This window comes from Anopheles stephensi, chromosome 3 (genome assembly GCF_013141755.1).
Source record: "Anopheles stephensi strain Indian chromosome 3, UCI_ANSTEP_V1.0, whole genome shotgun sequence".
Classification (NCBI taxonomy): Eukaryota; Metazoa; Arthropoda; class Insecta; order Diptera; family Culicidae; genus Anopheles; species Anopheles stephensi.
In genome coordinates this window covers 42,449,797-42,472,715 of record NC_050203.1, presented here as the reverse complement: position 1 = coordinate 42,472,715, position 22,919 = coordinate 42,449,797, and the positions used below count along the sequence as shown (strand labels likewise).

The 22,919-nt window shown below is 42.8% G+C and overlaps 5 protein-coding genes across 12 annotated transcripts in view; 2 read left to right on the top strand and 3 right to left on the bottom strand.

Moving 5' to 3' along the window:
- Nucleotides 1–85: 85 nt before the first annotated feature.
- Nucleotides 86–1,077, bottom strand: LOC118512392 (transmembrane emp24 domain-containing protein 2). Its single transcript, XM_036056769.1, has 4 exons — nt 874–1,077; nt 580–761; nt 337–489; nt 86–268 (listed from the first exon to the last, which is right to left on the bottom strand). Exons 1-4 carry the CDS (start codon nt 1,004–1,006, stop codon nt 119–121), a joined length of 618 nt encoding a protein of 205 aa, XP_035912662.1. The 5' UTR covers nt 1,007–1,077; the 3' UTR covers nt 86–118.
- Nucleotides 1,078–1,893: 816 nt separating this feature from the next.
- Nucleotides 1,894–3,277, bottom strand: LOC118512388. The gene is made up of 3 exons (XM_036056760.1): nt 2,889–3,277; nt 2,067–2,821; nt 1,894–1,999 (listed from the first exon to the last, which is right to left on the bottom strand). Exons 1-3 carry the CDS (start codon nt 3,001–3,003, stop codon nt 1,961–1,963), a joined length of 909 nt encoding a protein of 302 aa, XP_035912653.1. The 5' UTR covers nt 3,004–3,277; the 3' UTR covers nt 1,894–1,960.
- On the top strand, nt 2,772–4,951 carry LOC118512390 (probable oligoribonuclease). Of its 3 annotated transcripts, none has more exons than XM_036056768.1 (3): nt 2,772–2,939; nt 3,202–3,277; nt 3,392–4,951. In XM_036056768.1, exon 3 carries the CDS (start codon nt 3,636–3,638, stop codon nt 4,293–4,295), a length of 660 nt encoding a protein of 219 aa, XP_035912661.1. In that variant the 5' UTR covers nt 2,772–2,939; nt 3,202–3,277; nt 3,392–3,635; the 3' UTR covers nt 4,296–4,951. The 3 variants fall into 3 exon arrangements, with proteins under 3 accessions (XP_035912661.1, XP_035912660.1, XP_035912658.1); XM_036056767.1 differs by lacking the exon at nt 2,772–2,939 and having other exon boundaries at nt 3,144–3,277; nt 3,392–4,332; nt 4,373–4,951; XM_036056765.1 differs by lacking the exon at nt 2,772–2,939 and having other exon boundaries at nt 3,144–3,277.
- LOC118512370 overlaps nt 2,807–22,919 on the top strand; it is a 47,446-nt gene continuing 27,333 nt past the window's right edge. The window contains exons 1-4 of one of the 6 annotated variants that reach the window (XM_036056718.1): nt 2,807–2,939; nt 13,683–13,737; nt 13,853–14,346; nt 15,954–16,172. In XM_036056718.1, coding sequence (XP_035912611.1) covers nt 14,033–14,346; nt 15,954–16,172 — 533 coding nt within the window. In that variant the 5' untranslated portion in view covers nt 2,807–2,939; nt 13,683–13,737; nt 13,853–14,032. Of the gene's footprint in view, nt 2,940–9,493; nt 10,904–13,682; nt 14,347–15,953; nt 16,173–22,919 lie in introns of those variants that run through there. The other 5 variants (XM_036056717.1, XM_036056714.1, XM_036056719.1 and 2 more) reach the window with 5 other exon arrangements.
- Nucleotides 5,230–6,874, bottom strand: LOC118512380. The gene is made up of 4 exons (XM_036056750.1): nt 6,660–6,874; nt 6,438–6,587; nt 6,075–6,347; nt 5,230–6,005 (listed from the first exon to the last, which is right to left on the bottom strand). The coding sequence occupies exons 1-4, from the start codon at nt 6,850–6,852 to the stop codon at nt 5,320–5,322; spliced, it is 1,302 nt and encodes a 433-aa protein (XP_035912643.1). The 5' UTR covers nt 6,853–6,874; the 3' UTR covers nt 5,230–5,319.

The window sequence follows — 22,919 nt, the reverse complement described above, 5'->3', positions numbered from 1 at the left end:
GGTAATGACATAGTTGTCTTACCCCGCTTGCACACCTTTCCGAATGCAATCCGTGGTGCATTACTTTTAACGAAATATGAGACTATTTGAGTTCGTATTTCGAGTTATATTTTTCCATTTAAACCACTCTCTTCACTTCGAAGAATCGCTTGAGATAATACACTTGCCCCACGGTCATTACTATGAGCACAATAGCCTCGAAGAAGGACCACATCACGACCCGGGAATTGGTACTTTCGTTGATTGATCGGTGAACACGGTCACGCACCTGCAAAAAGGCAACAGATTTATTCGCATTTTATAAATAGAACCAAGAATATAGCTCACTCTACTTACGTGCATATAATCCTGCTCATGTTTAATACTGGTCAGGGTGCCGGATAGCTCACGGATCATATCTTCCAGCTTGATGTGACCGGCTTCGCCTTCGTTTACCGCTCCGACTGTTCCCTTCGGAGCATCTCCGATTTCCATAGAAAACATGACCACCTGACCACAAGCATACGACGGCGATGAGTACGTTCATCAGAGAAAGTGTCGTCCATATAGTGTTTTAACAAATCTACCATTTCAACCTACCTTCGGCGTAAGTGTAGACATTTTGTTGCTGAAGCAGTAGTGATAGACCCCGGTCTCGTAAGCGGAGAATGTGTACTTTCCGGATGATTCCTTCTCGCCTTGATATATGACTTTCTGGTCGGGGCCACTGATGCGTACCTCAATGTCCAGGAACCCACCTTCCACTGTTTCAAACATGAGTCCTGGAAAACACATTGCAAAATCCAGTAGCTCAACACACATACGATGGAACACGATGGAGCGACAGTGCCGATGCCCGTACGATGCATATCGTGTCAGGTTCATTTCACCTACCTAGTTTTGTTCCCGCTTCCGCGCGGTCAAAAAAACATTCCTCCGAATGTGGATCCACGGTAATAAAGTAACCGTTTATGTGTGCAACACATTGCAGGAGCAAAAATACGACGGAACTTAATATAAAATTCATTTTGTTGTTAGTTCAGGCTTGTTGTCCCAGCCACGTAATTTGACGTCTGGCAGAAGCGGCGCTGAGAAATTTCATCAACTTCGGGTTTTTTTTTTTATTTTCTCGTGAAACGTCATCTTTCGCGCACCGGTGAAAATACTTCATCAATATGTGGGATTCTGTTTGTTATGATGCACACCACTCTTGCGCTTATTTGTAGCTCGTTAAGCGAAAGTGAACCTGCTCCTGCAAATTTAAATTCTCCTTCCGTTTTCGTAAGGGCCGCCCGTTTTGACATTTTCGTGTTCGTATGTTTTAAACCTTTATTTGGTTTTCACCATGATTTACCTTGCTCCTATGAAGTTTTTGTGCTTCTGCGCTACTTTTAACTTTAATTAGTATTCTTCCGTCTCTAAGTAGGGTCGTTTGTATGGGTTTGCCGCCAATTGCAATTTCCGATGCTTTCACAAACAGGAAAGGATTGTAGGTGGCCAGCGTTTTCCCTTGTGTTGTGCTTTCCACTATCATGTATGTTTCTTCGTTTTCTGGTTCGTTAAGATTTAACTTTGTTTTTTTACGTTTTTTTGAATTAGTTGTCCAATCTTCGTCCAATATGTTGTAATATGAGCCGAAGATCCTACCCATCCCGGGCTTAGGCATCCTTGTATTCGGCTTTTTACACTTTTTTCCTTACCTCAATAAACCTCTGGTCGTTTGTTTCGTCGGTCTATGTCCTGTCCCTTTGGGCGGTCGTTTGTTCGTCTTTTGTTGTTAGTCACTTTAAATTCTTCGTTTATAACGGTTTGGGATTTGGCGTCCTTTCTGTTTGGTAGATGGCCGTTGAATGATGAGTGCTTGTTCTCTACGCCAAAGCTTTAAGTTTCCTGTCGTCCCAAAACATCAACACATTTTTTGTAAGAGGAATTTATTTTTTTACTTGAATGCTGGTGACCTTCGGAGGGGTACAGCAGAGCTTCATTCGAATTTTTCGATCAAGGATTTGGCGAAACCAATCTGAAATGGAAAGCATTTACTTAAAATGTATACAGCTTGCTCTAACGCATGCAAATAATCATCATACCTGTTCGTTCGTTTCCTCGTACCAGGGCATTAGGTTCAGCAACTGAATGTCCTGCTTGAGACGCTCGTTTTCTCGGCGCAATTGCTTTTTGCGTTGAAGTTTTGCGCAAAGTGTGCGCTTGGAGTAAGAATAATGTTGCTGAACTTCGGAAACGTCCTGCATTATGGTCACAGTCTGATTTTGCGAATCAAACAGCTTTTCGCGCACGTGGGTAGCGCGTGCCACGTCGTTTTCAAACAGTTGCCTCGAACTGTTCATGCGCTTGTTAGCTTCCTCAAGTTTTTCGCCGATACGATTCACTTCCGCCTTCAGTTCGGAGTACTGTTCAAGGGTTGCGTCTTGCATCAGACTATCGAGCTGCATGTTTTGTGCCTGATAGCGTTGCGATCGTCTCATTGCTAGCAACAGTTTTCGACGCTCCTGGGACAGATGTGCACGGGCCTTGCTCATGAGCTGCACCAGCCCACTAGCCGTCATTGCGCCGCTGTCGGCTTTGAAGTGCGATAAACCTATTTGAATAATTTTATCATCGTTTGCATTGATCTTTGTTTCACGTATGGCCACAATTTTAGCTATGTGTAATTTGATTTGCACTTGAAACTCGTTCGTTCTGATTTCGATGCTTTCCTTGTTTTCCTTTTGCTCTGCTACGCACTCCGCCGATGCGACAGATGCCGTGGCGGCTGATAAGGGTTGATGAAGTTGGTCCGTTGAATCGCCGTCGTTTGGAAGCTCGTGAAGTGAAATGGTATCGTCTAGAAATACAACAAGTTTTAAATGGTGCATGGTGTATGGTGAGCACTGCAACGCAGAGTAGCTTACGGGTTTCAGCACTAGCAAGATTGGACGAAATTGTTCTGCTGGATTTTCTCCGTAAGTTCATTTCAAACGCACTCTGCAAGTCATTTTGCATAGTTTTCTCTTTCACTATCGGCATGTTTTACGCAATGTTTGCACGGCAAATAAGTGTTTGGGTGTGCTTTCATCTGATACATTGGGTGCTTTGATGCAAGAGTGCTTGATTACCTTTTTTCGAAATCACATCATCGTATCTTGTCCGGTGCTTGCAGTGAGTGAGCACATTATTTCGCCGTTCTTTTATTAATGACTATCAAAACAAAAACTTCTGCTGTAGAAAGCTGGCCATACGAGCAGGTGCGCGAAGCATAATTACTGTTACGAGACTGCAGGTTCAGCTTGCGTCTCCTTGTGTAAGTATCGCTTATCATCGATGTGTATAATAAGCGTATCGATTTCTTTTGAGAATCCTCAAAAATCAATCGGACGATTCAACAATCAATTCAACGCTATTTGCTCTTGTTCAGATTCCTCGATCAGATGGTATACACAGACAGCGGGAACGATGTAAACATAAACATTGCAGCTTTCCGAAGCCACGTGAAATTGGTTCTGGCCATATGATCCAGAGCGTCGGTCTTTTGCTTACAGTGTTTCAGCCCGCGTTGATTTCTGCGTGACAGGGCAGCTTGCTTTTTTGAAGTAGTAAGGCAAGATGAGGCAGAATTCTAAAGAGGTGATAGAAGCGCAAAGCGGAACGTACACGCGTTAATGTTTGGGCCATTGTGCAGATTGCTTTCGTTCGGCAAAACGCGTTGCGTGAAACAGTTGTGTTTCAGTTTGGCCGCTGTACCGAACGGGTCCATCCACAGAATGGCATCGCAGCTATCGTCGCAGAATGTTGTGTGGATGGATTTGGAAATGACCGGGTTGGATATTGATAAAGATCGAATTTTAGAGATCGCATGCATACTGACAGACAGCCAGCTTAATATTATAGCGAAAGGACCGAATGTGATCATCAACGAGCCCGACACTGTGCTGAACGCAATGGACGAGTGGTGCAAGGATCATCATGCAAAGTCAGGATTGATCGAGGCGGTGAAAAAATCCCCCCACAATCTGGAGCAAGCGGAACAGCAGGTCTTGGCTTTCGTTAAGCAGTACTGCCCGGAGCGAAGCTGCCCGATGGCGGGAAATAGCATCTACATGGATCGGCTGTTTGTGCGGAAATATATGCCAACGCTGAACGAATACCTGCATTACCGCGTGATTGATGTAAGCACAGTAAAGGAGCTGTGCAAACGATGGAATGCAAATGTCCATGACGCAGGTCCACCGAAAATGTTTGCACATCGCGCCCTGGACGACATTGAGGACAGCATCAAGGAGATGAAATACTACAAGGAATCGTTCTTTAAAACGGTGTAACATTCTAGGTAAAGAAGAGGAGATGTACAGCAGGAAAGCATGAAGGAACGTGTACCTAAACTACACACATCTTCGTTGCCGGAAGCTGTTGGTAGTTGAATGGAATGCCCTGTAGTAAATGCCGTGTTTCAAATGCTCATAAAGTTATTTTTTATCTTGTCAATGTGCCCGGTAACAAACGATGACAAGTTGATAAGTAGAAGCGCTATTTCTTTACTTTCAGATGGTAAGGGAAACGATCATGCTGATTATAAAGCTGTAACTGTACGAATTCTGGTTGCTGCCGAACATAAAGCTCACCAAATGGATAAAGAACAATAAGACGCAATGTGAATCGCAATACCTTCATTCACAAAAATATACATTTTGCATCCTGATTAGAACATAGCCTAACCGTGCGCTCTATGCCGTCTGCGAACTGACAGCATCCGATGTGTAGCGGATATGGCTGTCTCGCTCTAGCGACGACGACGGGGATGCGTTTTAAGAGCGTGGAAGTTTCACGAGTAAGGATCATGCGGATCCTTACACACAGTCTGCTCATCACGGTTCCGGCATACACGTGGCTCGCGCGCGGCCCCATATTTTACTTTTGTTTTAACGTTCGTTTATTGTGTTTTATGTGAAATAAAAATAAGTATTAGGCACATCCACAGCAAAAGAAAAAAAAAAAAGAATGTCAAAAGAAACGCTTCGATAAATTCACAGTAAGCAGTGCGGCTACTTACTTGTTGGGCGCTACAACAGCTTCGCAGTTCGGGCCTGCTGCCCTGCAGTCTCGATATCGCCCACGATCTAACGCCGTCTAACAATTGCTCGTTAGTTTGGCATTGTCGTGTGTATTATTCGCCTAACAAGCAACATGCGTTTGGTCATGTTGCGAGTCTGGGATAGGGATGATTTCTTTCCAATGAAAGTCGTTTTTCGTTCATCATTGTTCTTGCGAAATTTTACATTCCAATATAACGACGCGTCGCCAATAGTTTGTAACGCTCGGTAGACATAATTATCCTTTTTCAATCGGCTAATACGCTAGGACATTTGCAGCTATCGCTTCGATCGGAACACTATCAACTGTAGCAACCAAACTTTGCACGCTACAGCAGTACGTGAATCCTTTCACAAATGTTTCGAACGCAGCATTGTACCAACCGTACTCCTGGCAAATGTTGGAACATAGCAGCTCACCAGGCCCTATCGATGTTCGGTACGGATCGTTGCTGGTGATGAAAGCGATCGCGGAATTAGTGCTGGGCGATCGAATAATTTTCCATGTCCATTTCGGAGCCACAATACCGTTAGCGCTGAGCGTAATGGGAATCTGTGTTCCATTTGCATGGGGCAACGTTAACGTATCAAACGCCCCGGTGTACACCACTACATCGCTCTGTAAACGATCGGCAGCGCTGCGGACGATCTTTTCAACGGCCAACCAGTTGCCACCGTTCACCTTCTGCCACTGTGGTGCGACATTGACGTAGAAGTAGGTATCCCATTGCCACGTGCGGAATATACCGTCCGCATCGGGAGTCATGTGGCCCCGTGCAAGGTAGGACGCGGTATTTACAAATTTTGCCGCCTGAGTTGAGGAACCCAGCAGTTCGGCCAGTCGCGCTTGCTGCGACTTGATGGTATAGGAACTGCCCACGGGCACCGAGCTGGGAACTCCGGCTACTTTGAACGATGGACGATAGGACTCCACTATGCTATCTGTAATGGGAGTGGGCAAGTTGAGCTTTGCAGCTAACGATCAGGTGTGGAAAAATGGTCGACGCTTACCGGCAATAGAATCGCCATTGAGTGTGTGTTTCGTGTAGATGACGGACGCAGTCAGCGCATTGTAACACACCGAAAAGTGTTTTACGAATCCCACTCCGGCAACGTCAAAACCGATGTTGCGTATCGTTCCGCCATTCCCACATGCTTCACCGGTCGACTGATGGTCTCCGGTCACTGCTTTGGTGCAAACTATGCTGGATACATTGACGGGCAGACCGTTGAGTAGGAAGAGGCTGCCACCGACACACGTGATCAACGCTTTGTCCAGTAAAGCTGTAATGAACGAAATTTTCCATTTCCATTCCCATATACAATCATGTAGTTCATGCTCAACCACCAAGGAATAATCCTGCTTGTACTTACTGTTGATCACGTTGCTTTTAGGGCATGCCACAATGTTGGATTCACCAAGAGCCCACACAAGCTGTCCATTCCTCGGAATCCATAGGTTATTATTTTTCAGGAACACCGGTTCCGGAAAGTTGAGATCAGTTTTAACGTTGATCGCACATTCTGGGTACAGATTGAACTCGGTTACACTCGGCGCTTGCAACTACTAAGGTTAGTCGGTCTGCATTTACTTACGGCCTTTGACAGTATGAAGGAGACAAAACGAAAGAACAACCAGGGCCCACATATCGAATCGATCTGTTCCAATTAAAGCGTTGTAATACAGTTTTAAGCAGGTGTAGCAAAATAGATTGATTTGTTTTTGATAGACTAGACGAAACAAATGAATGAATGGACATTGTGTCGGATACATTTTGTTCGCTAGCATACGCGCGGTATAACAGGATGCGTTTTAGCCACAATACGCCTTATTCTTGGGCAGCAGAAAATCCCCTGACAACGAATGGAACACACCGATGATTTGATAAATGTTCCTCATTGTTTGCTATCATCCTTATTAACTGGTAAGTATAAAATAGTTCTCGAAAGATGCTCTCTTAGATGAAAAAAAAAAAACAAAAAAAACTCTAACATTTGTTGTTGGTGAGTTTAAGTGTTTTGCTTTTGCTTATGAAAGGACTAGCTTATTTGCTTATGTGCACAGTCCGTGATCGACCAAGTCAACATCGAACTCAAAAGCGATCGGCGGATGCCATCTCGCAACAGCTGGAGTGACTCCACTGCAAACGAGACTGTACCCGCCGACCACTCCCGAGCCCAACGCCACCACAGATGGACCCGCTGTATCAAAGCTGGACTGACTTGTAGCACACTGCTACAGAGGAAAAATGCCTACCTCCTCTTTACGGCAGTATGAAAATTGCCCTCGAACGCACGTTGCACGACATAAAACACTTAAGACGAAAACAACACAACGAATAACTTAAAAGGGAATGGCGGATATGGATTGGAAGGATAATGGGGATGCGGAATCAAAGGATAAGACCGTTGTCTCTGGCAAATCGGAAGATGAGCCTCATGTAAGCGAGGTCCCTAGTCGCCAACACTTCCCTTATTTCTATACCCGGTCGTCTGCCGATGCTCTCGACTGCGCCCAACAAGGAGGGTCTTGCGGTTTCAAACTCCACGCAGGACCACAGAAGGTGATCCACATCGTGAAATCCGTCACCGCAGCCACATATAACATACCAGAGTTATACGCTGCAGATGAGTATTGAACCCGAAATGATTCGACATAAGTCGAGACATCTTGCGTATGAATGCCCGGTCCACAGAGAGCCCACCGAACCAAGGCCGCAGGGACACTTGCGGCGAGATCGAGAAAAGGAATCGCCCGAGATCGTCCGCCTTCCACATGCTCTGCTAGTGAGACAGAAAAATTTGCTGTGGTAGGCGAAGAAACTCTCGGGCCGAGATTGGACGGTCGTAAAATGCGCCTTGTTGGACGCCTGTTTTGGCCAGTGAGTCTGCCTTCTCGTTGCCGGGAATGTTCCACAATGAGAAGGTACCCAAATTAGCGAAATCCTGAACGCCTTGTCGAACATGGAGCCAAGCAATTCTATGATTTTGATGGTAAGCTAATCCTGACTCTTAGCAGCCTTCGGAGATCTTAGTGCTTCAATAGCGCTAAGGCTATGATGAAAGATGAAGTACTGATCCGAAGGTCTCGCTGCTATCATCAACAGTGCGTACAAGATTGCGGCTAGTTCTGCGGTGTAGACACTACACGGCTCCCGCAATTTGAAAAATTCTTTGGCGGACTCACTAAAAACGCCGAATTCGGTGCCCTCCTTAGAGGACGATCCATCAGTATAGTACTGGCTTATTTGGTCTAAATGGCCATAGTTATCCCGGAAAATGCCCGGAACTACCATCGGGCGAAGATCATTCTGGAATCTGTTGTTAAAAGGGAACTGTAGGTCTCAGGAAGGGCAGCACGGTTTAATGCCTGTGGAGCGCTAGGATGCACTTGTAGGGCAACAAATTCTTCATAAATCTTCAAGATTTTGCTCTTAGAACCTGTCTCTAGAAGCGCTTTAAAATTTTCTAGTATCAGTATCCCGTATCAGATAGTATTATATTATTTTTTGAACCTGATATTTTTGCGTTGAGCCAGAGGGGAATGTAAAGCACAAATTGAAGGCTGGAACATTGGATGCCGTGCAAATAATTATCATAAAAGATCATGAGAAAATGTCTTGAAAACAACCCGGCAGAGCAATATTCCATACGCCCGCGCGACTAGCTTCCTGCATGGCAATAACCTATTTACCCAGTTCCTATCATCCAGACTGGTTGCAATCGGATGGCGCTGTGCATTTGCCTTGCCCGTGGGAATTGAATGAGGTCTTGAGCTGGATTTCAGGACGGGTTTTACGAAACCGATCCCGATCCCGGCGTGCTACAAGCACTGGCCATCCAGCCACTCATCATGCTGATGCCCGCACGTATGGCGGCGGCTCGCGGCAAACTTGTCCTCGATCAGCAATGCGCCGTCCCATCCGCCGTCCTCGACCGATCCCAGCGGTATGTGTTACTACCGATTCCCGTCTGCACTGTTCTGCGCAGCCAGTACATAACCGATGGTTGTTTTCATGTCACTTTTGATTGCGGTGTGTGTGTGTTCCATTTCTTGGGCTTCGGTTCCACGAGGAGAGTTTTAGAATTACTTGGTGAAGGCAAATAACCGGTACCACCAGCACCTATCTAACTTGGCCGGGCAGGAGCATAAATCTACTTTCATTTATGCAGCTGGGGTTGGGCGCATGGATGCAAGCGCTGGTTTTCGGTTTGTTGGGTGTTTTCGGTGCATTAGAAACCGCGCGTGGAATGAAACTGGTTCCGTTTTCATTTTCATCTAGACTGATTTCCGCGTCGTGTTGAGCTGTGTTAGTGGTAAAAGGTGTGGAAAGCTAAACTAACAATAAAATGAACTGATACAAAATATGTTTCTTGATATGCTCGACTCCTTCATGTGGGTCGGACACGGCCATGGTGGGTTTCGATACACGTTGCGTTGTGCGACAGACATGCATTGGCCATTGCATTCATATCAGGCAATTGGCAAGGTTTTTAACGAACACCAACGGGTAGCGTTTTTATGATATTTGATTTTAATGTCCATTTGCAGCTTTTTGTACTGTAACGCTTTTTATTGCACATTTCCCATGTTGCTGGTGATGACCTCTTCCTTTCAAAATGCTACAGAATCGCTACAGGGTTTCGTTCGCGAAAGGCTTTCACTGATGCTTCGTGTACCGGTTTCCTCGCGTGAAGCAAAAAAAACATCGCACTATGGGAACTCGAATCGATGTTGTAGTGTGCGTTTTTAAAATAATCATTCGTGCATACCTATCTGTACGTGCTTTAGTGCAGTGTAAGTACATAGCTTTCAATGAATAAACTAGTCGACGATGCATTAACCAAAGCTTTTGCGGGGAGCGCACATCGATGGAGCTTTTTGACGAGAACGCATCATGTTTTCCCACTGTGACGGCATTCACGCTGCCGGTTGCTATGGTTTGGTGCATCTCGTGTTGCTTGGATTGTTACTTAGCGATAGTTCGCATCGGCCGCACGTAGGCGCAGCGTGTTGCTGGTTTCTTGTATCTCTTTAGAAGTTTATCGGCTACACATCTGCTCCCGGGTACGTAAATAAAGTCTTCCAACAGTTCCGTTTCCAAGGAAATGCGCGAGGTGAAATGTTGTTAGTGAAAATTCTTGTTTAAAAAATGTGAAACTGTACAAAAAAAAAAAAGTTGTGCTGCGTATGTTTCAATGTTTTCCAAGATAAAGAATCGTGCGTGCCAAAATCGAGCCAAAAATACTTCCGAAAAATGTGGCACCCAGCGAAAGGTCGTATTGTGAAAGAGATAAAAAAGCAACGTTAAAAAGAAGGTGAAGAAAGTTCATAATTTAAAATTGTGATGTGTTTTTATATACCAGCAATTACATGGCGGTTTTTTTTACATTCGGCAAACGTAAAATAGTGGCCACAAATAAAAAGGAGAAATTGTGACGACAAAAAAAAAAAAAAATACGCAACACAAGTGCACACACACAGCTTTTTAACACGGTCATCTCTTCGCATGAAAAGTGGTTCATATGCTTCCGGCAAGATATGAACGATACGACGATTTGCACTGTGCCGATTTGACCGATCATCACCGGTGGAAGTGACCTCAAAAGGTTCAGCAGTGCGATGCGTCGGCAGAGTAACGATATTGGAGCGCAAAAATTGTGTCAATCGAAAGTGTATATAGACCATACGAGCGGGATCGTGATTACGAGCTGTTGGATGCACAGAGATTGATGTGTGCGGAGAAGGCACAGATGTTGTTTGCAAAGTTTTGTGGAAAACTGCTGCGAGACAAGCATGGTGAAAGAGTGGCACCGGCAGAATAGCAGAGCCTGCTAGTGTAAGTAAAACTGCTGCATCAGTTTCCGAATTACATGATAGGACTTCAATGAAGCATAACCTTAACCCAAGTGACCGATACGATACTCTACAGACGGTTGCTAGGTTGCTCATATTAGCATTAGAAGCTTTGCCAACCGATGTCTAGCTGATAGTCTTAAAAGCTTTCAGTCAGACTCTATGAGACAAGTGAATGTGTGGAATTGCCCAAAAGGCAATACTGTGGTGTTGCGTGCAGGCTCAGATTATGTGGTGTGCCACAAACGGAACCTAATGGAGTCCTCCAACGGTGCCAACTTCCTACCACAGCGTTGTGCTGAAAACCTAGGATTCAATAAATGTTTTTCGATATTTTTTACATGCATATAAAGATTGCAAGGCATGTTGTTATAAAATTAGAGAGTGATGTTCGTTCCAGATTTTCTTTTGTTGTCTGCTTCTTTTTGGCTTTGTTGGCTCGGAATGGAAAAAGGTTCCGTTATTCGCAGTTCTCTGAAAATGTCGTTGTACAGCATCACGTTGGTGTGGAAGATCATCGGGCATCTGCTAAAATATTCGTCTCATCCCTAGATTTGCATATTTTATTTGGAGTGAAAACGAATCGCTTGATGTGATGAATGCCAAACTGCGTGGAAGATAGCAGCAACAAAATGAAGTATTGATCATAATTGAGTATTGATCGGTGAATGGATTCTCTCTCTTTTCTCGGCCTGGCTTACTAGAGTTAATGATACCACGCGTACGTAGTTGGATAGTCTGCCCCCCACTACGGGGGGAGCGTTACGGATGGGATTTTAACCCCGGTCCTGTCGTATGAAGACCAGTGCCGTTGTCGTCCCCACCACCGGGACGGTCAATCAAGATAAGACATTGGCTACATCTAGTCTACAACTATGCTAAGCCGCATAGCTCAAACTTTTTAATGAATATCACCAAATACTTTCAATAAAACCCGCGAATGCAGAAAGCGCAAAAAGCGATGCCCGTTTCATGCTTCATCCCGACACATGGATACATCCCCTCAGCGTCGTTCACTGATAATACCAGCACAAGAAGGCATTTGAAAAGTATCACGATCTTGATGGGGGAAAAAAAACTGTTAACGATCATAATAGGTGCATTCAGCAGGATTCCGCGATACACTGGACCTCATTTTGCAAGGAAGTGTGCCGGGTGAGTGCGGACGTACACTTGCAACACCCTGTGCCACGCCAGTCATCAGTCTGTTCATAAATTGGTTTCCATTTCCCTTTAGCTATTCAGCTTTAGCTAGGAACCTGTCTCTAAATAGTGCACTATGTGGGTTAATGCGACGCACTGACGCTGGCGTTGAGCATGCAGCAGGAATGGGAAGAGAATAAGAGTCACTTCTCGCTTATTATCTAGTTATTTGCCTGGGTTTGTTGCTATGCTACACATAACTGATCCATTTTTGGCCTCACAAATTGTGTTGGATTCGTCTTGCAATATTATCACCCTACAGATTATTAAACTTATGCTACTTCAACGTCGAAAAAGGTTTGAAGTGAGGTTTTCTCAAGCAGTTTAGACAGTTTGCTACAACGACTAGCGCCAGAGCGGGTGCCGGACATTTAATGATTCCATGATGAAACGGCAAGTGAAGACGAATCAAGACAACGGTTACAGTCCGATTATTTCGATGTTAATGGTGAACCATGGCCAATATGATCTTGGAAGAGAAATTCGTACTCCTTATTCACCGGCGTAATCAACTAGCCATGACCATCGGCCATGGTTTGCCAGGTGCCTATCGCTGAGGTACAAGTGCAAAACTGCCGGCGCCGGCGGTGTGTACATTCTCCTAGGGATGCGCTTTAGAAAACGAGTTTATTTTTCACCCTTGTTGATATTGTTGTGCCATTAACATAATTTTAGGCTTTTGCTGGAAGGCGGAAGCTGACACGGGCGGTAGACAATTTGTCCGCGCTCATGCTGCGTGTTTGCAGTTTGGAGAAAGTTTAATGTTGTCCATCGATTTGATCGTTGGGTGTGAAGCTGTCATTAGAAGGGTCATTAAAGAATGTTTTAGCGCACTATTCAAACGTAACTACGTTCGCTTGTTTTCTCATCCACGGCGAACCAATCTTTCTTAATCTGGTGGGCTCCTTGTTGACCTGGTTAGAGGGGGTTGTTTGATGACAAGCGGCTTGTATTCGATTGACTACAGGAAGTTTGGACGGCTTATTGGCGGAAGAGCGGTGGTAGCATTGTTTGATTTTATCATTTTCTCAGTAAACACAAACAATGTTTTGTATAGGGCTTTAAGTAAATATAAATACATTTTATAAAGAAAAATAATAGTTATAGAAAAACTACCAAAATAAGTACTGCAAAATTTTGTCTTTGAATACATCTTAATTTTATATACTGTATAAAATATTGTATATAATGAAAAACAAAACATAGTGGGCTGTGCTTAGGGTGCCAAATTAATAGAGACATGATCGAATGGGACGATTGTCTAAGCGATAGAGGCGCCGGGCAGGGGATCGAATCCCATCCGGACCGTTCCCTCTTGCTGAGGACAGTCTATTCAAAAACGTGGTATCATTAAGTCTAGTAAGCCACCTGGGAGCACGCAGGTTGTGCGAGTGTCAAATAGACAAAGAAGATGATATAATTTCCGCCGATCTGTCCGACGTAAATAATTCTGAACACGTGTGTGTTTGTGGAGAACTATCATATTGTTGCTAACATAATCGATACAACAGACAGACTTTTTTTACATTAAAACATTACTGTTATCGTTTTCATTGCAGGAAGCGTACCAGTAACATACGCAAACGCGAGACTCATTAGCAGCAGTTGGAAACGGTTGGATGGATTTCTTCCTTTATATTTGAAGTTTCTTGTACGAATAGCACGTTTGAGGATACAGTTACTTTAGACAAATATTGAATAATTGAAATAATTGCATTTTTCAACCAAGAACAAACAGTGTTGCTAAGTGAATGACCAACAATTAGTATTATTTGTGAACCAAGCATGCCAAGTGTTACGGTTGATTAAAAGACGCCCAGTAAATCCAGAATCTTTGCAATACACGCAAACCGCCTATTTGCTCATGCATTTTGCGCTACGTGCAGTGTGCAGAGGCATTTAAAGCACGATGGGTAACATTATGAGCAGCGGTGATTCTACCCTGCCTAGACAACAGACCCGAAACAGTAGTGGACGGTACCGAACGACGACTCCGTACGAGCATTGGGATTACACTAGTACAAAACGATGCTATTTTGAGGACGATGTCAAAAGTCAGCAAAGCTCGCAAGACGCTTGTCCCAATCTACAGCAGCAGCAGCAGCAGCAGCAGCAGCAGCAACGGTCACCGAGCGCAGAAAACTCTCGCCTGCTGTTCCTGTTGTATCTCATTCACCGGACGTGGAATGTAGTGGTGGATAGTGTAGATCACAAGGGGAAAAAGTAAGTAATATCACAACATAGTATGTAAACCCTTTAGCGTAACGGGCTAACACATCAACCTTGCAAGGAGAGGAAATTCAATCGTTTCAATCCCAATTTATGCTATGAGCATGTAATTGTTGCTAGTAGAGTTACGATAGAGTACGATCGTGTTGGGATGATCAGGAAAGCTGACGGTAGAATTATGATGTTTTCTAACGTGAGTTACACGTAAAAAAGGGCCATGAAACTATATAAATATTGAACATGACAATGACGGGCATCGGTCCGCCATAATTAATAAATAAATAAATATTGAACAGTGCAATACTGCTTCGGCAATGAATATTTTTCTATTTTACAATATAAAGCCGCTTTGAAATGGAAGCTGTCTGTCCGTCTGTCTGTGTCCCAAGCCCTTAGTTTACCTTTTTTTTAATTTTTTTTCCCAACTTTGCTCGCAGTATTTCTGTATGTTAGATAGGCGTTGTTTTATTCACATCACTCACTTTCAGTTTCTTCCAGATTAAATAATTGTATCTTCTTCGCTTTCCTTTCGGTGGGGGATGGATGGTCAGACCGGGCAATAAAACGGCAAACACAGAGACAAAGAACCGCGTACCGTACCGTAGGCCGAATGAACATAGTTATTGCATTTTTAAGTGAAGGCTCTTCATTCATCAAATGGTTTTCGTTGGGCATCGACCGAACAAACGGTTGATGGTAGATTAAGCTCACATTGAAAAGTTCCGACGCCCGACGGGAAAAGGAGGATGGTAAGCCAATGCTCTCTTTGGAAACCGGTTTCGCCCTTTACTATGGTATGATGAAGCATGCAAATTCACGTACCAATGCAATCGAACGCGAGTGGATACGCGAAAGAAAGTACCACGAGGAATCGTGCAGGAAGTGCATTGCCTCTATTGAACGGGAAACAGACAAGAGATGGTTAACCAATATTAAACACTAGATTGATACAAATATTGTGCATATTGTTGTGTGTTTTGTATCACAAGACAATGTTAAGCCTCTTTTTTTTTGGTAACACCTAAGCGTATAAGTGCTTCCGTTTATGGGCCGATGTTTTTGTGTGGAGCTATCATATCGATCTAGATGATGCTAGTACACGGTTAATAGCGAGCTGGTGGGGCGGGGCTTGAAAGCAGGAAGTTTCCCTTTACTGCGGTGAAATCGACAAACAAACAAGTTTCGAACGAGTTTGAAACCAAGGAAGTATACAGCATAGGTTAGTTTAGTTTTTAATGATAACTAGGATAGGATGGGAGCATGATCTTTTCCACGCATACACGCTGTAATTGAGCGCTCATGAATTAAAAACAAGGACTTTGAACTTTGGTGAAACAAGTGATTAAGAAAATCTTCTTCTTCCTTCGACCTGCCGTTTCTAGCTCTCTGTGACTTAATTTAACCCGCTGTAAAGGAGCCAGCCCTACGTTCGGGGAGGCGATCTGGGTGGGATTTGAACCTCGGTCCTGCCCCATAAAGAGAATGATGGCAGTATATTCACAAAGATTGCTTATTTTGTGAGGGTTTTTTGAAAATTTATGTAGACTTACTCTTTAGTAAGCCCTTTTTTCTAACGCTTTTCCATATTTCTCTTTTTTCAGAGCACGTTTGGGTCTTCCGCACGTAGAAGATGCAAAACGCCCGAAATGTCTGTACGTTGACGATTTTGATAGCGATCTCAATCTCACCGATCTGGACGATCAATCGAGCATGTACGGATCGCAGTACACATGCTGCACCTGCAGCTACTGTGAAGAGGAATCGGAACGCGACAACTATAACAACATTGCTGGTGGGAATCGATTTTCCTTTTGTGAAAGGTATGTCATTATTTTGGAAGCATATTTGGTACAAGCTGTTACTAGTTAGCTCTTTCTTATTCGCTTTCTATCCCTTTATTGTATTTTATATCAACTGTCTGAATAAGCGAGCACTTCGGAGTGTATTCTAAGCGTTTCTATTGAAGATGTTTTTAGACGTTCCATTCTCAGCTTCAGCATAGGGTGTCGATATAGGGCAGTTTCAATTGAGGAGGTTTTTGTGCGTGATATTTGCTCTGACCGATTCGTGTACCGAGATGTGAAACCTTAGAATATAAAAGTTTTCAGAAAAAAACCCAAAATCAATGAAAGTAATGTGCGTAAAATATAAATAAAAAATTAAAGTAACGTTATGGTAAAAAATAGCACGTATAAAGATGTTGCTATTTTTAGCAGCTCGGCTACTCCAACCATAGCATTGCGCCTAACGTTCTGCAATCCGCATACATGTCGAAGCTATGCACGCGAACGGGTTCATGTAGCATAATTGTGAAAATTTGCAGTTTACCTGTTCATGGTTTAGTAAGTACTTCAGTCAATTTGATGAGCCATTGAAGTACAAACTAATATTTTGTTCCAGTTTTTTAGCAATGTTTTCGCTCGTCAAACCAACGAAACACGATAGCCGCATGCCGAGGCTGTACTGTTTGCAGTACCCTCAAGCAGCGGATTTCTACTACCGATTGGTTTTATTCGAGCTTGGTTGAGCTTGCTTACAGTGATCCTCATACACATTCGTGCAATGAACTTTTTATCTATGCAAAAATAGTTCTAGTATACTAGTCGTTCAATTACAGTTGATCCCAAATTGCTCAGCTTTGGTAAATTATTAAAGATTAAATTTCTTGCGTGGAGCTTAAAACCCTACACGCACCACATTCACTCAACAATGCATCCGTCAATGAGTGTCTAATAATTACATCTCAAATAGCCCAAATTAGGGTAACTGTGAGTGTCTTGTATGTACATTAGATCGTGGTTGGAAGTTGGCCGTAAGTGCTCCGATTGCAAAAACCTATCCAGGTAAATTCAAAGCTGTGTTTTATATGTTTTCAATCAAATTATTAACTAAGCTCTGTTTCATTTTTAGATTATGGCGTTCTCTCCACATCATCAGCAGATTCTTACCGGCTCATCGTCAAATTGAAGAAGAATCTACAGAATATTGTGTAAAAGTGCAACGTTTAAAAGGAATCAAGCTTATGCAGCTTTTTGGAATGACAATGACCAATACCACATGTTAGATGGCGATGGGCGAAGATCCATGGAAAAGGGTTATTTGTCTGACAAGCTAGGAAATGGACTTCAACGCTTTTGTTCAGGACTTCGGGAAGGTCGGCCTATCTTCTATAAGTCAATCCAGTGTCTGACATATACTGAAGAAGCGAAAAAAAATCGGCGGCCAGAGATTAACGTGGCATCATAAGTGGCCCTGCCAACTAATGCTGACTTACACAGGTTGAAATAGGAGCGATCGCCACATTTGAAGTCATCCCAAACTTCACCTATCTTAGGTCCAACGTCAGCAGCGACAACAATATAGACCAGATGTGTCAAGCTCATTTCATTAGCGGACCGCATTTCCACATTTTCGACAATTTTAACAAATTTAACTTAAAAAAAATCAATATGGTTTATCAAAATACGTTTTACAAACATGGCTCACTTTTGAGGTTTTTCATTTACGTATGCATTTTAATGATAGTTTAATGCAGTATTGTTTATTTAACAAATTAGTAAATACGATGTATTTATTTAATTAACAAATTTATTTAACAATTAGTTAGATTTATCGTTAGAAATCTGTCACGTTTGTTCTTCATAATTTCATCGATGTTAGGTTTAATTTTTTGTGAACATACAATTTTCCTAACATTGCTCAAATTTCTATCTGTCAATCTCGTCCCATGAGCTGTTTTATTTGCTTTCATGTGTGAAAATAATGTTTCACAAAGGTACGTGCTACCAAAGAAGCTCAATATTTCAGCTGTCCTCTTTTATAATGGGACATTTATCATCAAGATAGCAGTACACTTCAGGGCAGGCTCCCGACTTCTCGATATATTTTTTTAATACCGAGTCATTTTGAAAATGGACTGCTTCTATCTGCTTTTCAGTTGGAAGCTTTTTAACCTCTTCGGAAAATGGCCCAACAGAAAAAGAAAATAGATGCTCGAACTCTTTAAAATCAAGAATCAATCTTTTTTAAAACCCATCTTAGAGCAGAAATTTTTGAGACGTTTAGAGACGTTAAAACTTTTCGTTGATTCTTGTGCATGTTGAGAAATACGACAGCTCATGTTGTTGAATATGGGATTCAAATAGTGCCAGCTTTGATATGAACGCTTTTAGTGAATCGTACATATTTGTTATAAGCTGATTTTTCCCTTGAAGTTTTAAATTCAGGTCATTTAGATGTCCTGTAATAGCTGTTAGAAATGCGAGATCCTGAAGCCAAAATTGATTTTCAAGTGCCGTAATGTGCTTATTATTTTCATCCTTAAGATTTCAAGAACGTGATTATTTCTGATAAAATTGAACAGAATGTGTTGAGAACCTCCGTGTAGTACGGGATGGTTTGATATGCAATGTCAGACTCGCGAAGAAGTGTAATCTGTTGTAATGAAAACAAGTTGCTCGAACGGAAGATCATATTTATTCATGGTGTCCCAAACCGAACGGTAAATATCGTCACCTGTGGTAGTATCATGCAGAGATATCAATTCCAGAAGCGCTTCGGTAATTTCCATAGTCTCACTGCACGCTCTAAAAAATACTGCTACCTGAACAATACCTGGTATATCGGTACTTTCGCCTACCGCCAATGAGAAACATAGACATTTTTTAACAATTGATATCTGGTACAGGCTTATATTTTCTGCAATTTCACAGACTCTGTCTTCCAGTGTGTTCCTGGACAGCGCAATTTCATGAAATTCTCGATTGTTTTCTGGTGTTGTACACTCCACTACTTTTACAGTTGCAGTTCTGGAAAACAAAGCTAGTTGATATGGAAACGGCTTCGTATGACAGGGCAATCAAATACCTTTAATTGTAATGTCCTCAGATGATATTCTCATAGTAGCCGTTGATATTGCACGCACTTATCCGAGCGCTGACGATTTTGTTACCGAGGAAGTTCGGTGTTACCGCATTCTATGTCGGGTCCGTGTGTGGGTGTGTGAGTGTGTATGTCAGCCCGTTTCTAGACGGTAGGCGCAACTCTGATTACTCACATGCAACGAGTGTTTACCAACATTTAGGAGCAAAGCAGCATTCATCAAAATCGAGCATGAAAATTATTTTGCAGCGTTGTGCCATTTATTCACCTTATCAAAAGTGCTCCTGGCGAAAAGTTTAGTGACAAGATTGTTGTTCTTTTGTGAAAAAATTATTCCACTTAGATTGATTAAAAATATATTCTCGCGGGCCGTATTTAAAGTCTACGGGGGCCGCCACTTTCACATACCTGATATAGATGATGAGATGCGCCCAAGCGTGCTGACTGCCCACCGGACATACTAAAGCATGAGGAAATTATTTCACAGGACTGAAAATCCTGCCCAAGGGTAAATCATGTCGAGGAAGCCAGTCTCAGGCCTCAGTCGATAAAATTACTGGAAAATCGTGGAAACAAAACTATCAAACAATACAACCAAAATATGAAATTTAATACTTTATTAATACAATGTAATGCACTGTTTTTGAAAATTTATAAAAGGTCATGCAAATGATAAATTGATGTCAGCGAAGAAGCAGCCAACGGAGGCACGAACACGCAAGCCGCAATAACCTAAGCAAAAGGTTTCATCTGCATTGAAAGCAAATGATGTATGGGTTTTATTGAAACAAACGCTATGAGTGGAAGCACAACTGACATCCTGAAAAAGCTTCCAGTTTCCCCAAGTAATGGTAGCTCTTTTTCGCTTGATCTGTGCAATTCAGTGATCTACAGTAGGTTACAGTGCCGGCTCGATTGTTTTGCTTTGCTTCATTTCCTCTGTTCATAACTAAGGGAGCTCTCCCAACTAAGGCACAGGCTCATTAATTAGCGCAATGCCAGGCTTAATTGGTTGCACCTTCACCCTCTACAGCCAGAGCAACGACGCATGAATGTGTCAATATGATTCATGAATAGGTCGTACCCATAGCTTACGGGCGTAAAGAAATAGGTTTGTTGAACTCGACAGTCACAAACATTGTGCGTGGTAGGTAGTACGATGACTAAAGTTGCAAAAACGTCGATAACAATGGACTCACTGCTATTAGAATCTCGTAAAATGATGCTACATCTGTATTAGTGCTACCAGGGTTAATGATCGTTCTCCCCATGCTTAAATCACAGTGTTTAAATCGTAAATAGCACAATTAACCAATACATCCAGAGAGCAGCAGTGATAAGGAAAATGCAATGTAATGCGTGTATGTAGGAAAATGGCAACACCAAGCGATCGAAGCAAAGTGCAACATGGTAGTGCGATCGATGAGCTTCGATGTTTTCCCACGAGCTTTTCATCGCACCGGCGCGCGCGCGATGAAAGCATCGAACCGGTAAAGCTTTTATGCGATGTTTTTAAAAAATATTTTATTTTGGCCCGTTGCTTCTCTTGTTTCCGTTGCCCCATCGTCTCTCGTTTTAGTAGCAGCAGTTTCAACTTCCCAATCATTCATGCTTCCCAGTTCTCTCATTCAGCGGGCGCATGCAAAGGATTGCTCATGTATGTTTGTAAGCATGCGGGCTCTCCCGGTGCTTGTTGATCGCGAGGAAAATTCACCACCCTTCCCCACACACTCACCCAGCCGTTTGTCACCCCTGGAGCGTTAGTTTGGCCCCGGTCTCTCGCTCTCTCTCGTTCTCTCTCTCGTTCTCTCTCTCTCTCTAACTCTCGCTCGAAGGTGAAGGAAAATGGTTCAACAGTCTAGTCTGGCAGATGTGTAATGACGGGGAGAGCAGCTTCAGTTGTGCTTGTTGTAGAGTTTGTTAGTTTGGCAGCTTGACGGAACGGAGTTTGGTCGCTCAGTAGTTTGTATTGTTGGAACTGTTCATTGCGAAGCGGGTGCGCTTAGGTGCTGAAACGGTCATTGCGGGTTCGTCGCTTGGTGTAGAGTTTAGTGTTTAGAGCATCACGGTTGAATATTAAACATACATGGACGACGAGTTGTTGCTGCTCAGTTTGTGTGCTTATCGGTAAGGTGAAGGTAGCAAGTGAATCTTTAGTGCACAAAATAACATGCAAATTCAGAAACAGTAGTCATAATTTGTCTACCAATTTTTCGTGTGTACAGTGCAAAACAGTTTTGCGTTTGAATTAGAGTTTGGTGAAAAAACAACAACAATTATTGTTGTTCAATAGTGCGAAAAATAAAACAAAATAAAAACATCATATAGAATGAAGTGATGCAATGATGTGATCGTTTTTACATAGGTGTAAAACTCAAAACAGGCCTAATAGTTGATCTCGAAATGATATAAAACAGTGTACCGGGAGCAGCACACCAACAACCCCGTGTTGCTGTTGTTTCGCCTCTCTGTGTGCCGAATGCAAGATTGAAGTTTGCGGTGCCTGATTTTTGAGGTTTGCTGTTCATTTATTGTGCGCCTCGGGTTAGTACTGCTACGAGGAAACTATACGCTCCAAATCCTCGCGCGGCCAGATTACCGTTATTGGCCGCGGTTTGGCAAGGAAAGGGTTTCGCAGAGCTGCAGCAACCAACCCACAAGTGACCACAATAATTCCGCCAACGATCGTATCATTTGAATTGTTCATGTTTATTTGTGACGTAGATCGCCGATAGAACGAGAGTGTACTATTGGAAGTGGTGAATTGAAATGAGTGGTGTTTGCCGCATCGCTGATGAAATGACGGAATCCTATTAGTGTACAACTGGAACTACCTTAAAGTCTTAAAATAGGTTCCATATTTCGATTCATCACACCCACCAACCAGCCGATCAAGTTGTGGGAAAAAAGGTAATTTTAAAATACATGTTTAGCCTGCTCCTGTGGTCCTGTGACCTCCAACCTCTTGGCGCATGTTGTATGTTTGAAAGAGGATTTAAATCATACTAAAACACTTATTTATACATATTCCATTTAAAAGAAAAAAAGAAGAAAAGAGTTGCAAATAAAATATGATTTGCGAGTCTTTTGTTTTTCTACTGGAAGCCCATCCCGATTTGTGGTGGGCGCTATAAATTCAGAAGCTAATTTAGCCGCTTTTAATGTCATTATTAATTAACATTTTGCTCCGTGTCAACGTTGCACCAAAGCAAAAAGCCAACGAGCAGGTCGCCTCCCACTTCTGTCTGTCTCCGCGCGTAGCTTCTATTTTTCGCATAAAAATTCTCATTATCCAAAGATTTTCTCTCATTTGATTTTTGCAACAGTTGAGCTAAGGGTGAATGCTATTTTCCCATTTTCCTATCGCCCTCGCTGGTGGAGAAGCGATGGGGAGGAAAAAAAAAACATTTGTAATGTAAATGGCCTTTTTTTTATCTTCAATTATCGTTTTATAGCGTCGTCGGCGAGCGAGCAGCTCTGAGCTGGTTCGCAGTGAAATGAAAAATGTGTAGGAGAGGAGTTTTTCTTTTGGTCGGCACTTCTGCGACGCTACCGCTAATCAGGCGGCATTACACTTTAATAATTCTGAACCTAGTTAAGGAAAGGCCACGATGAATGGTGACTGTACCAAGCAATGCTAGAATTGATTTGAATTTTGGCAGGCAGATAAATGAAAGTTTTGATAA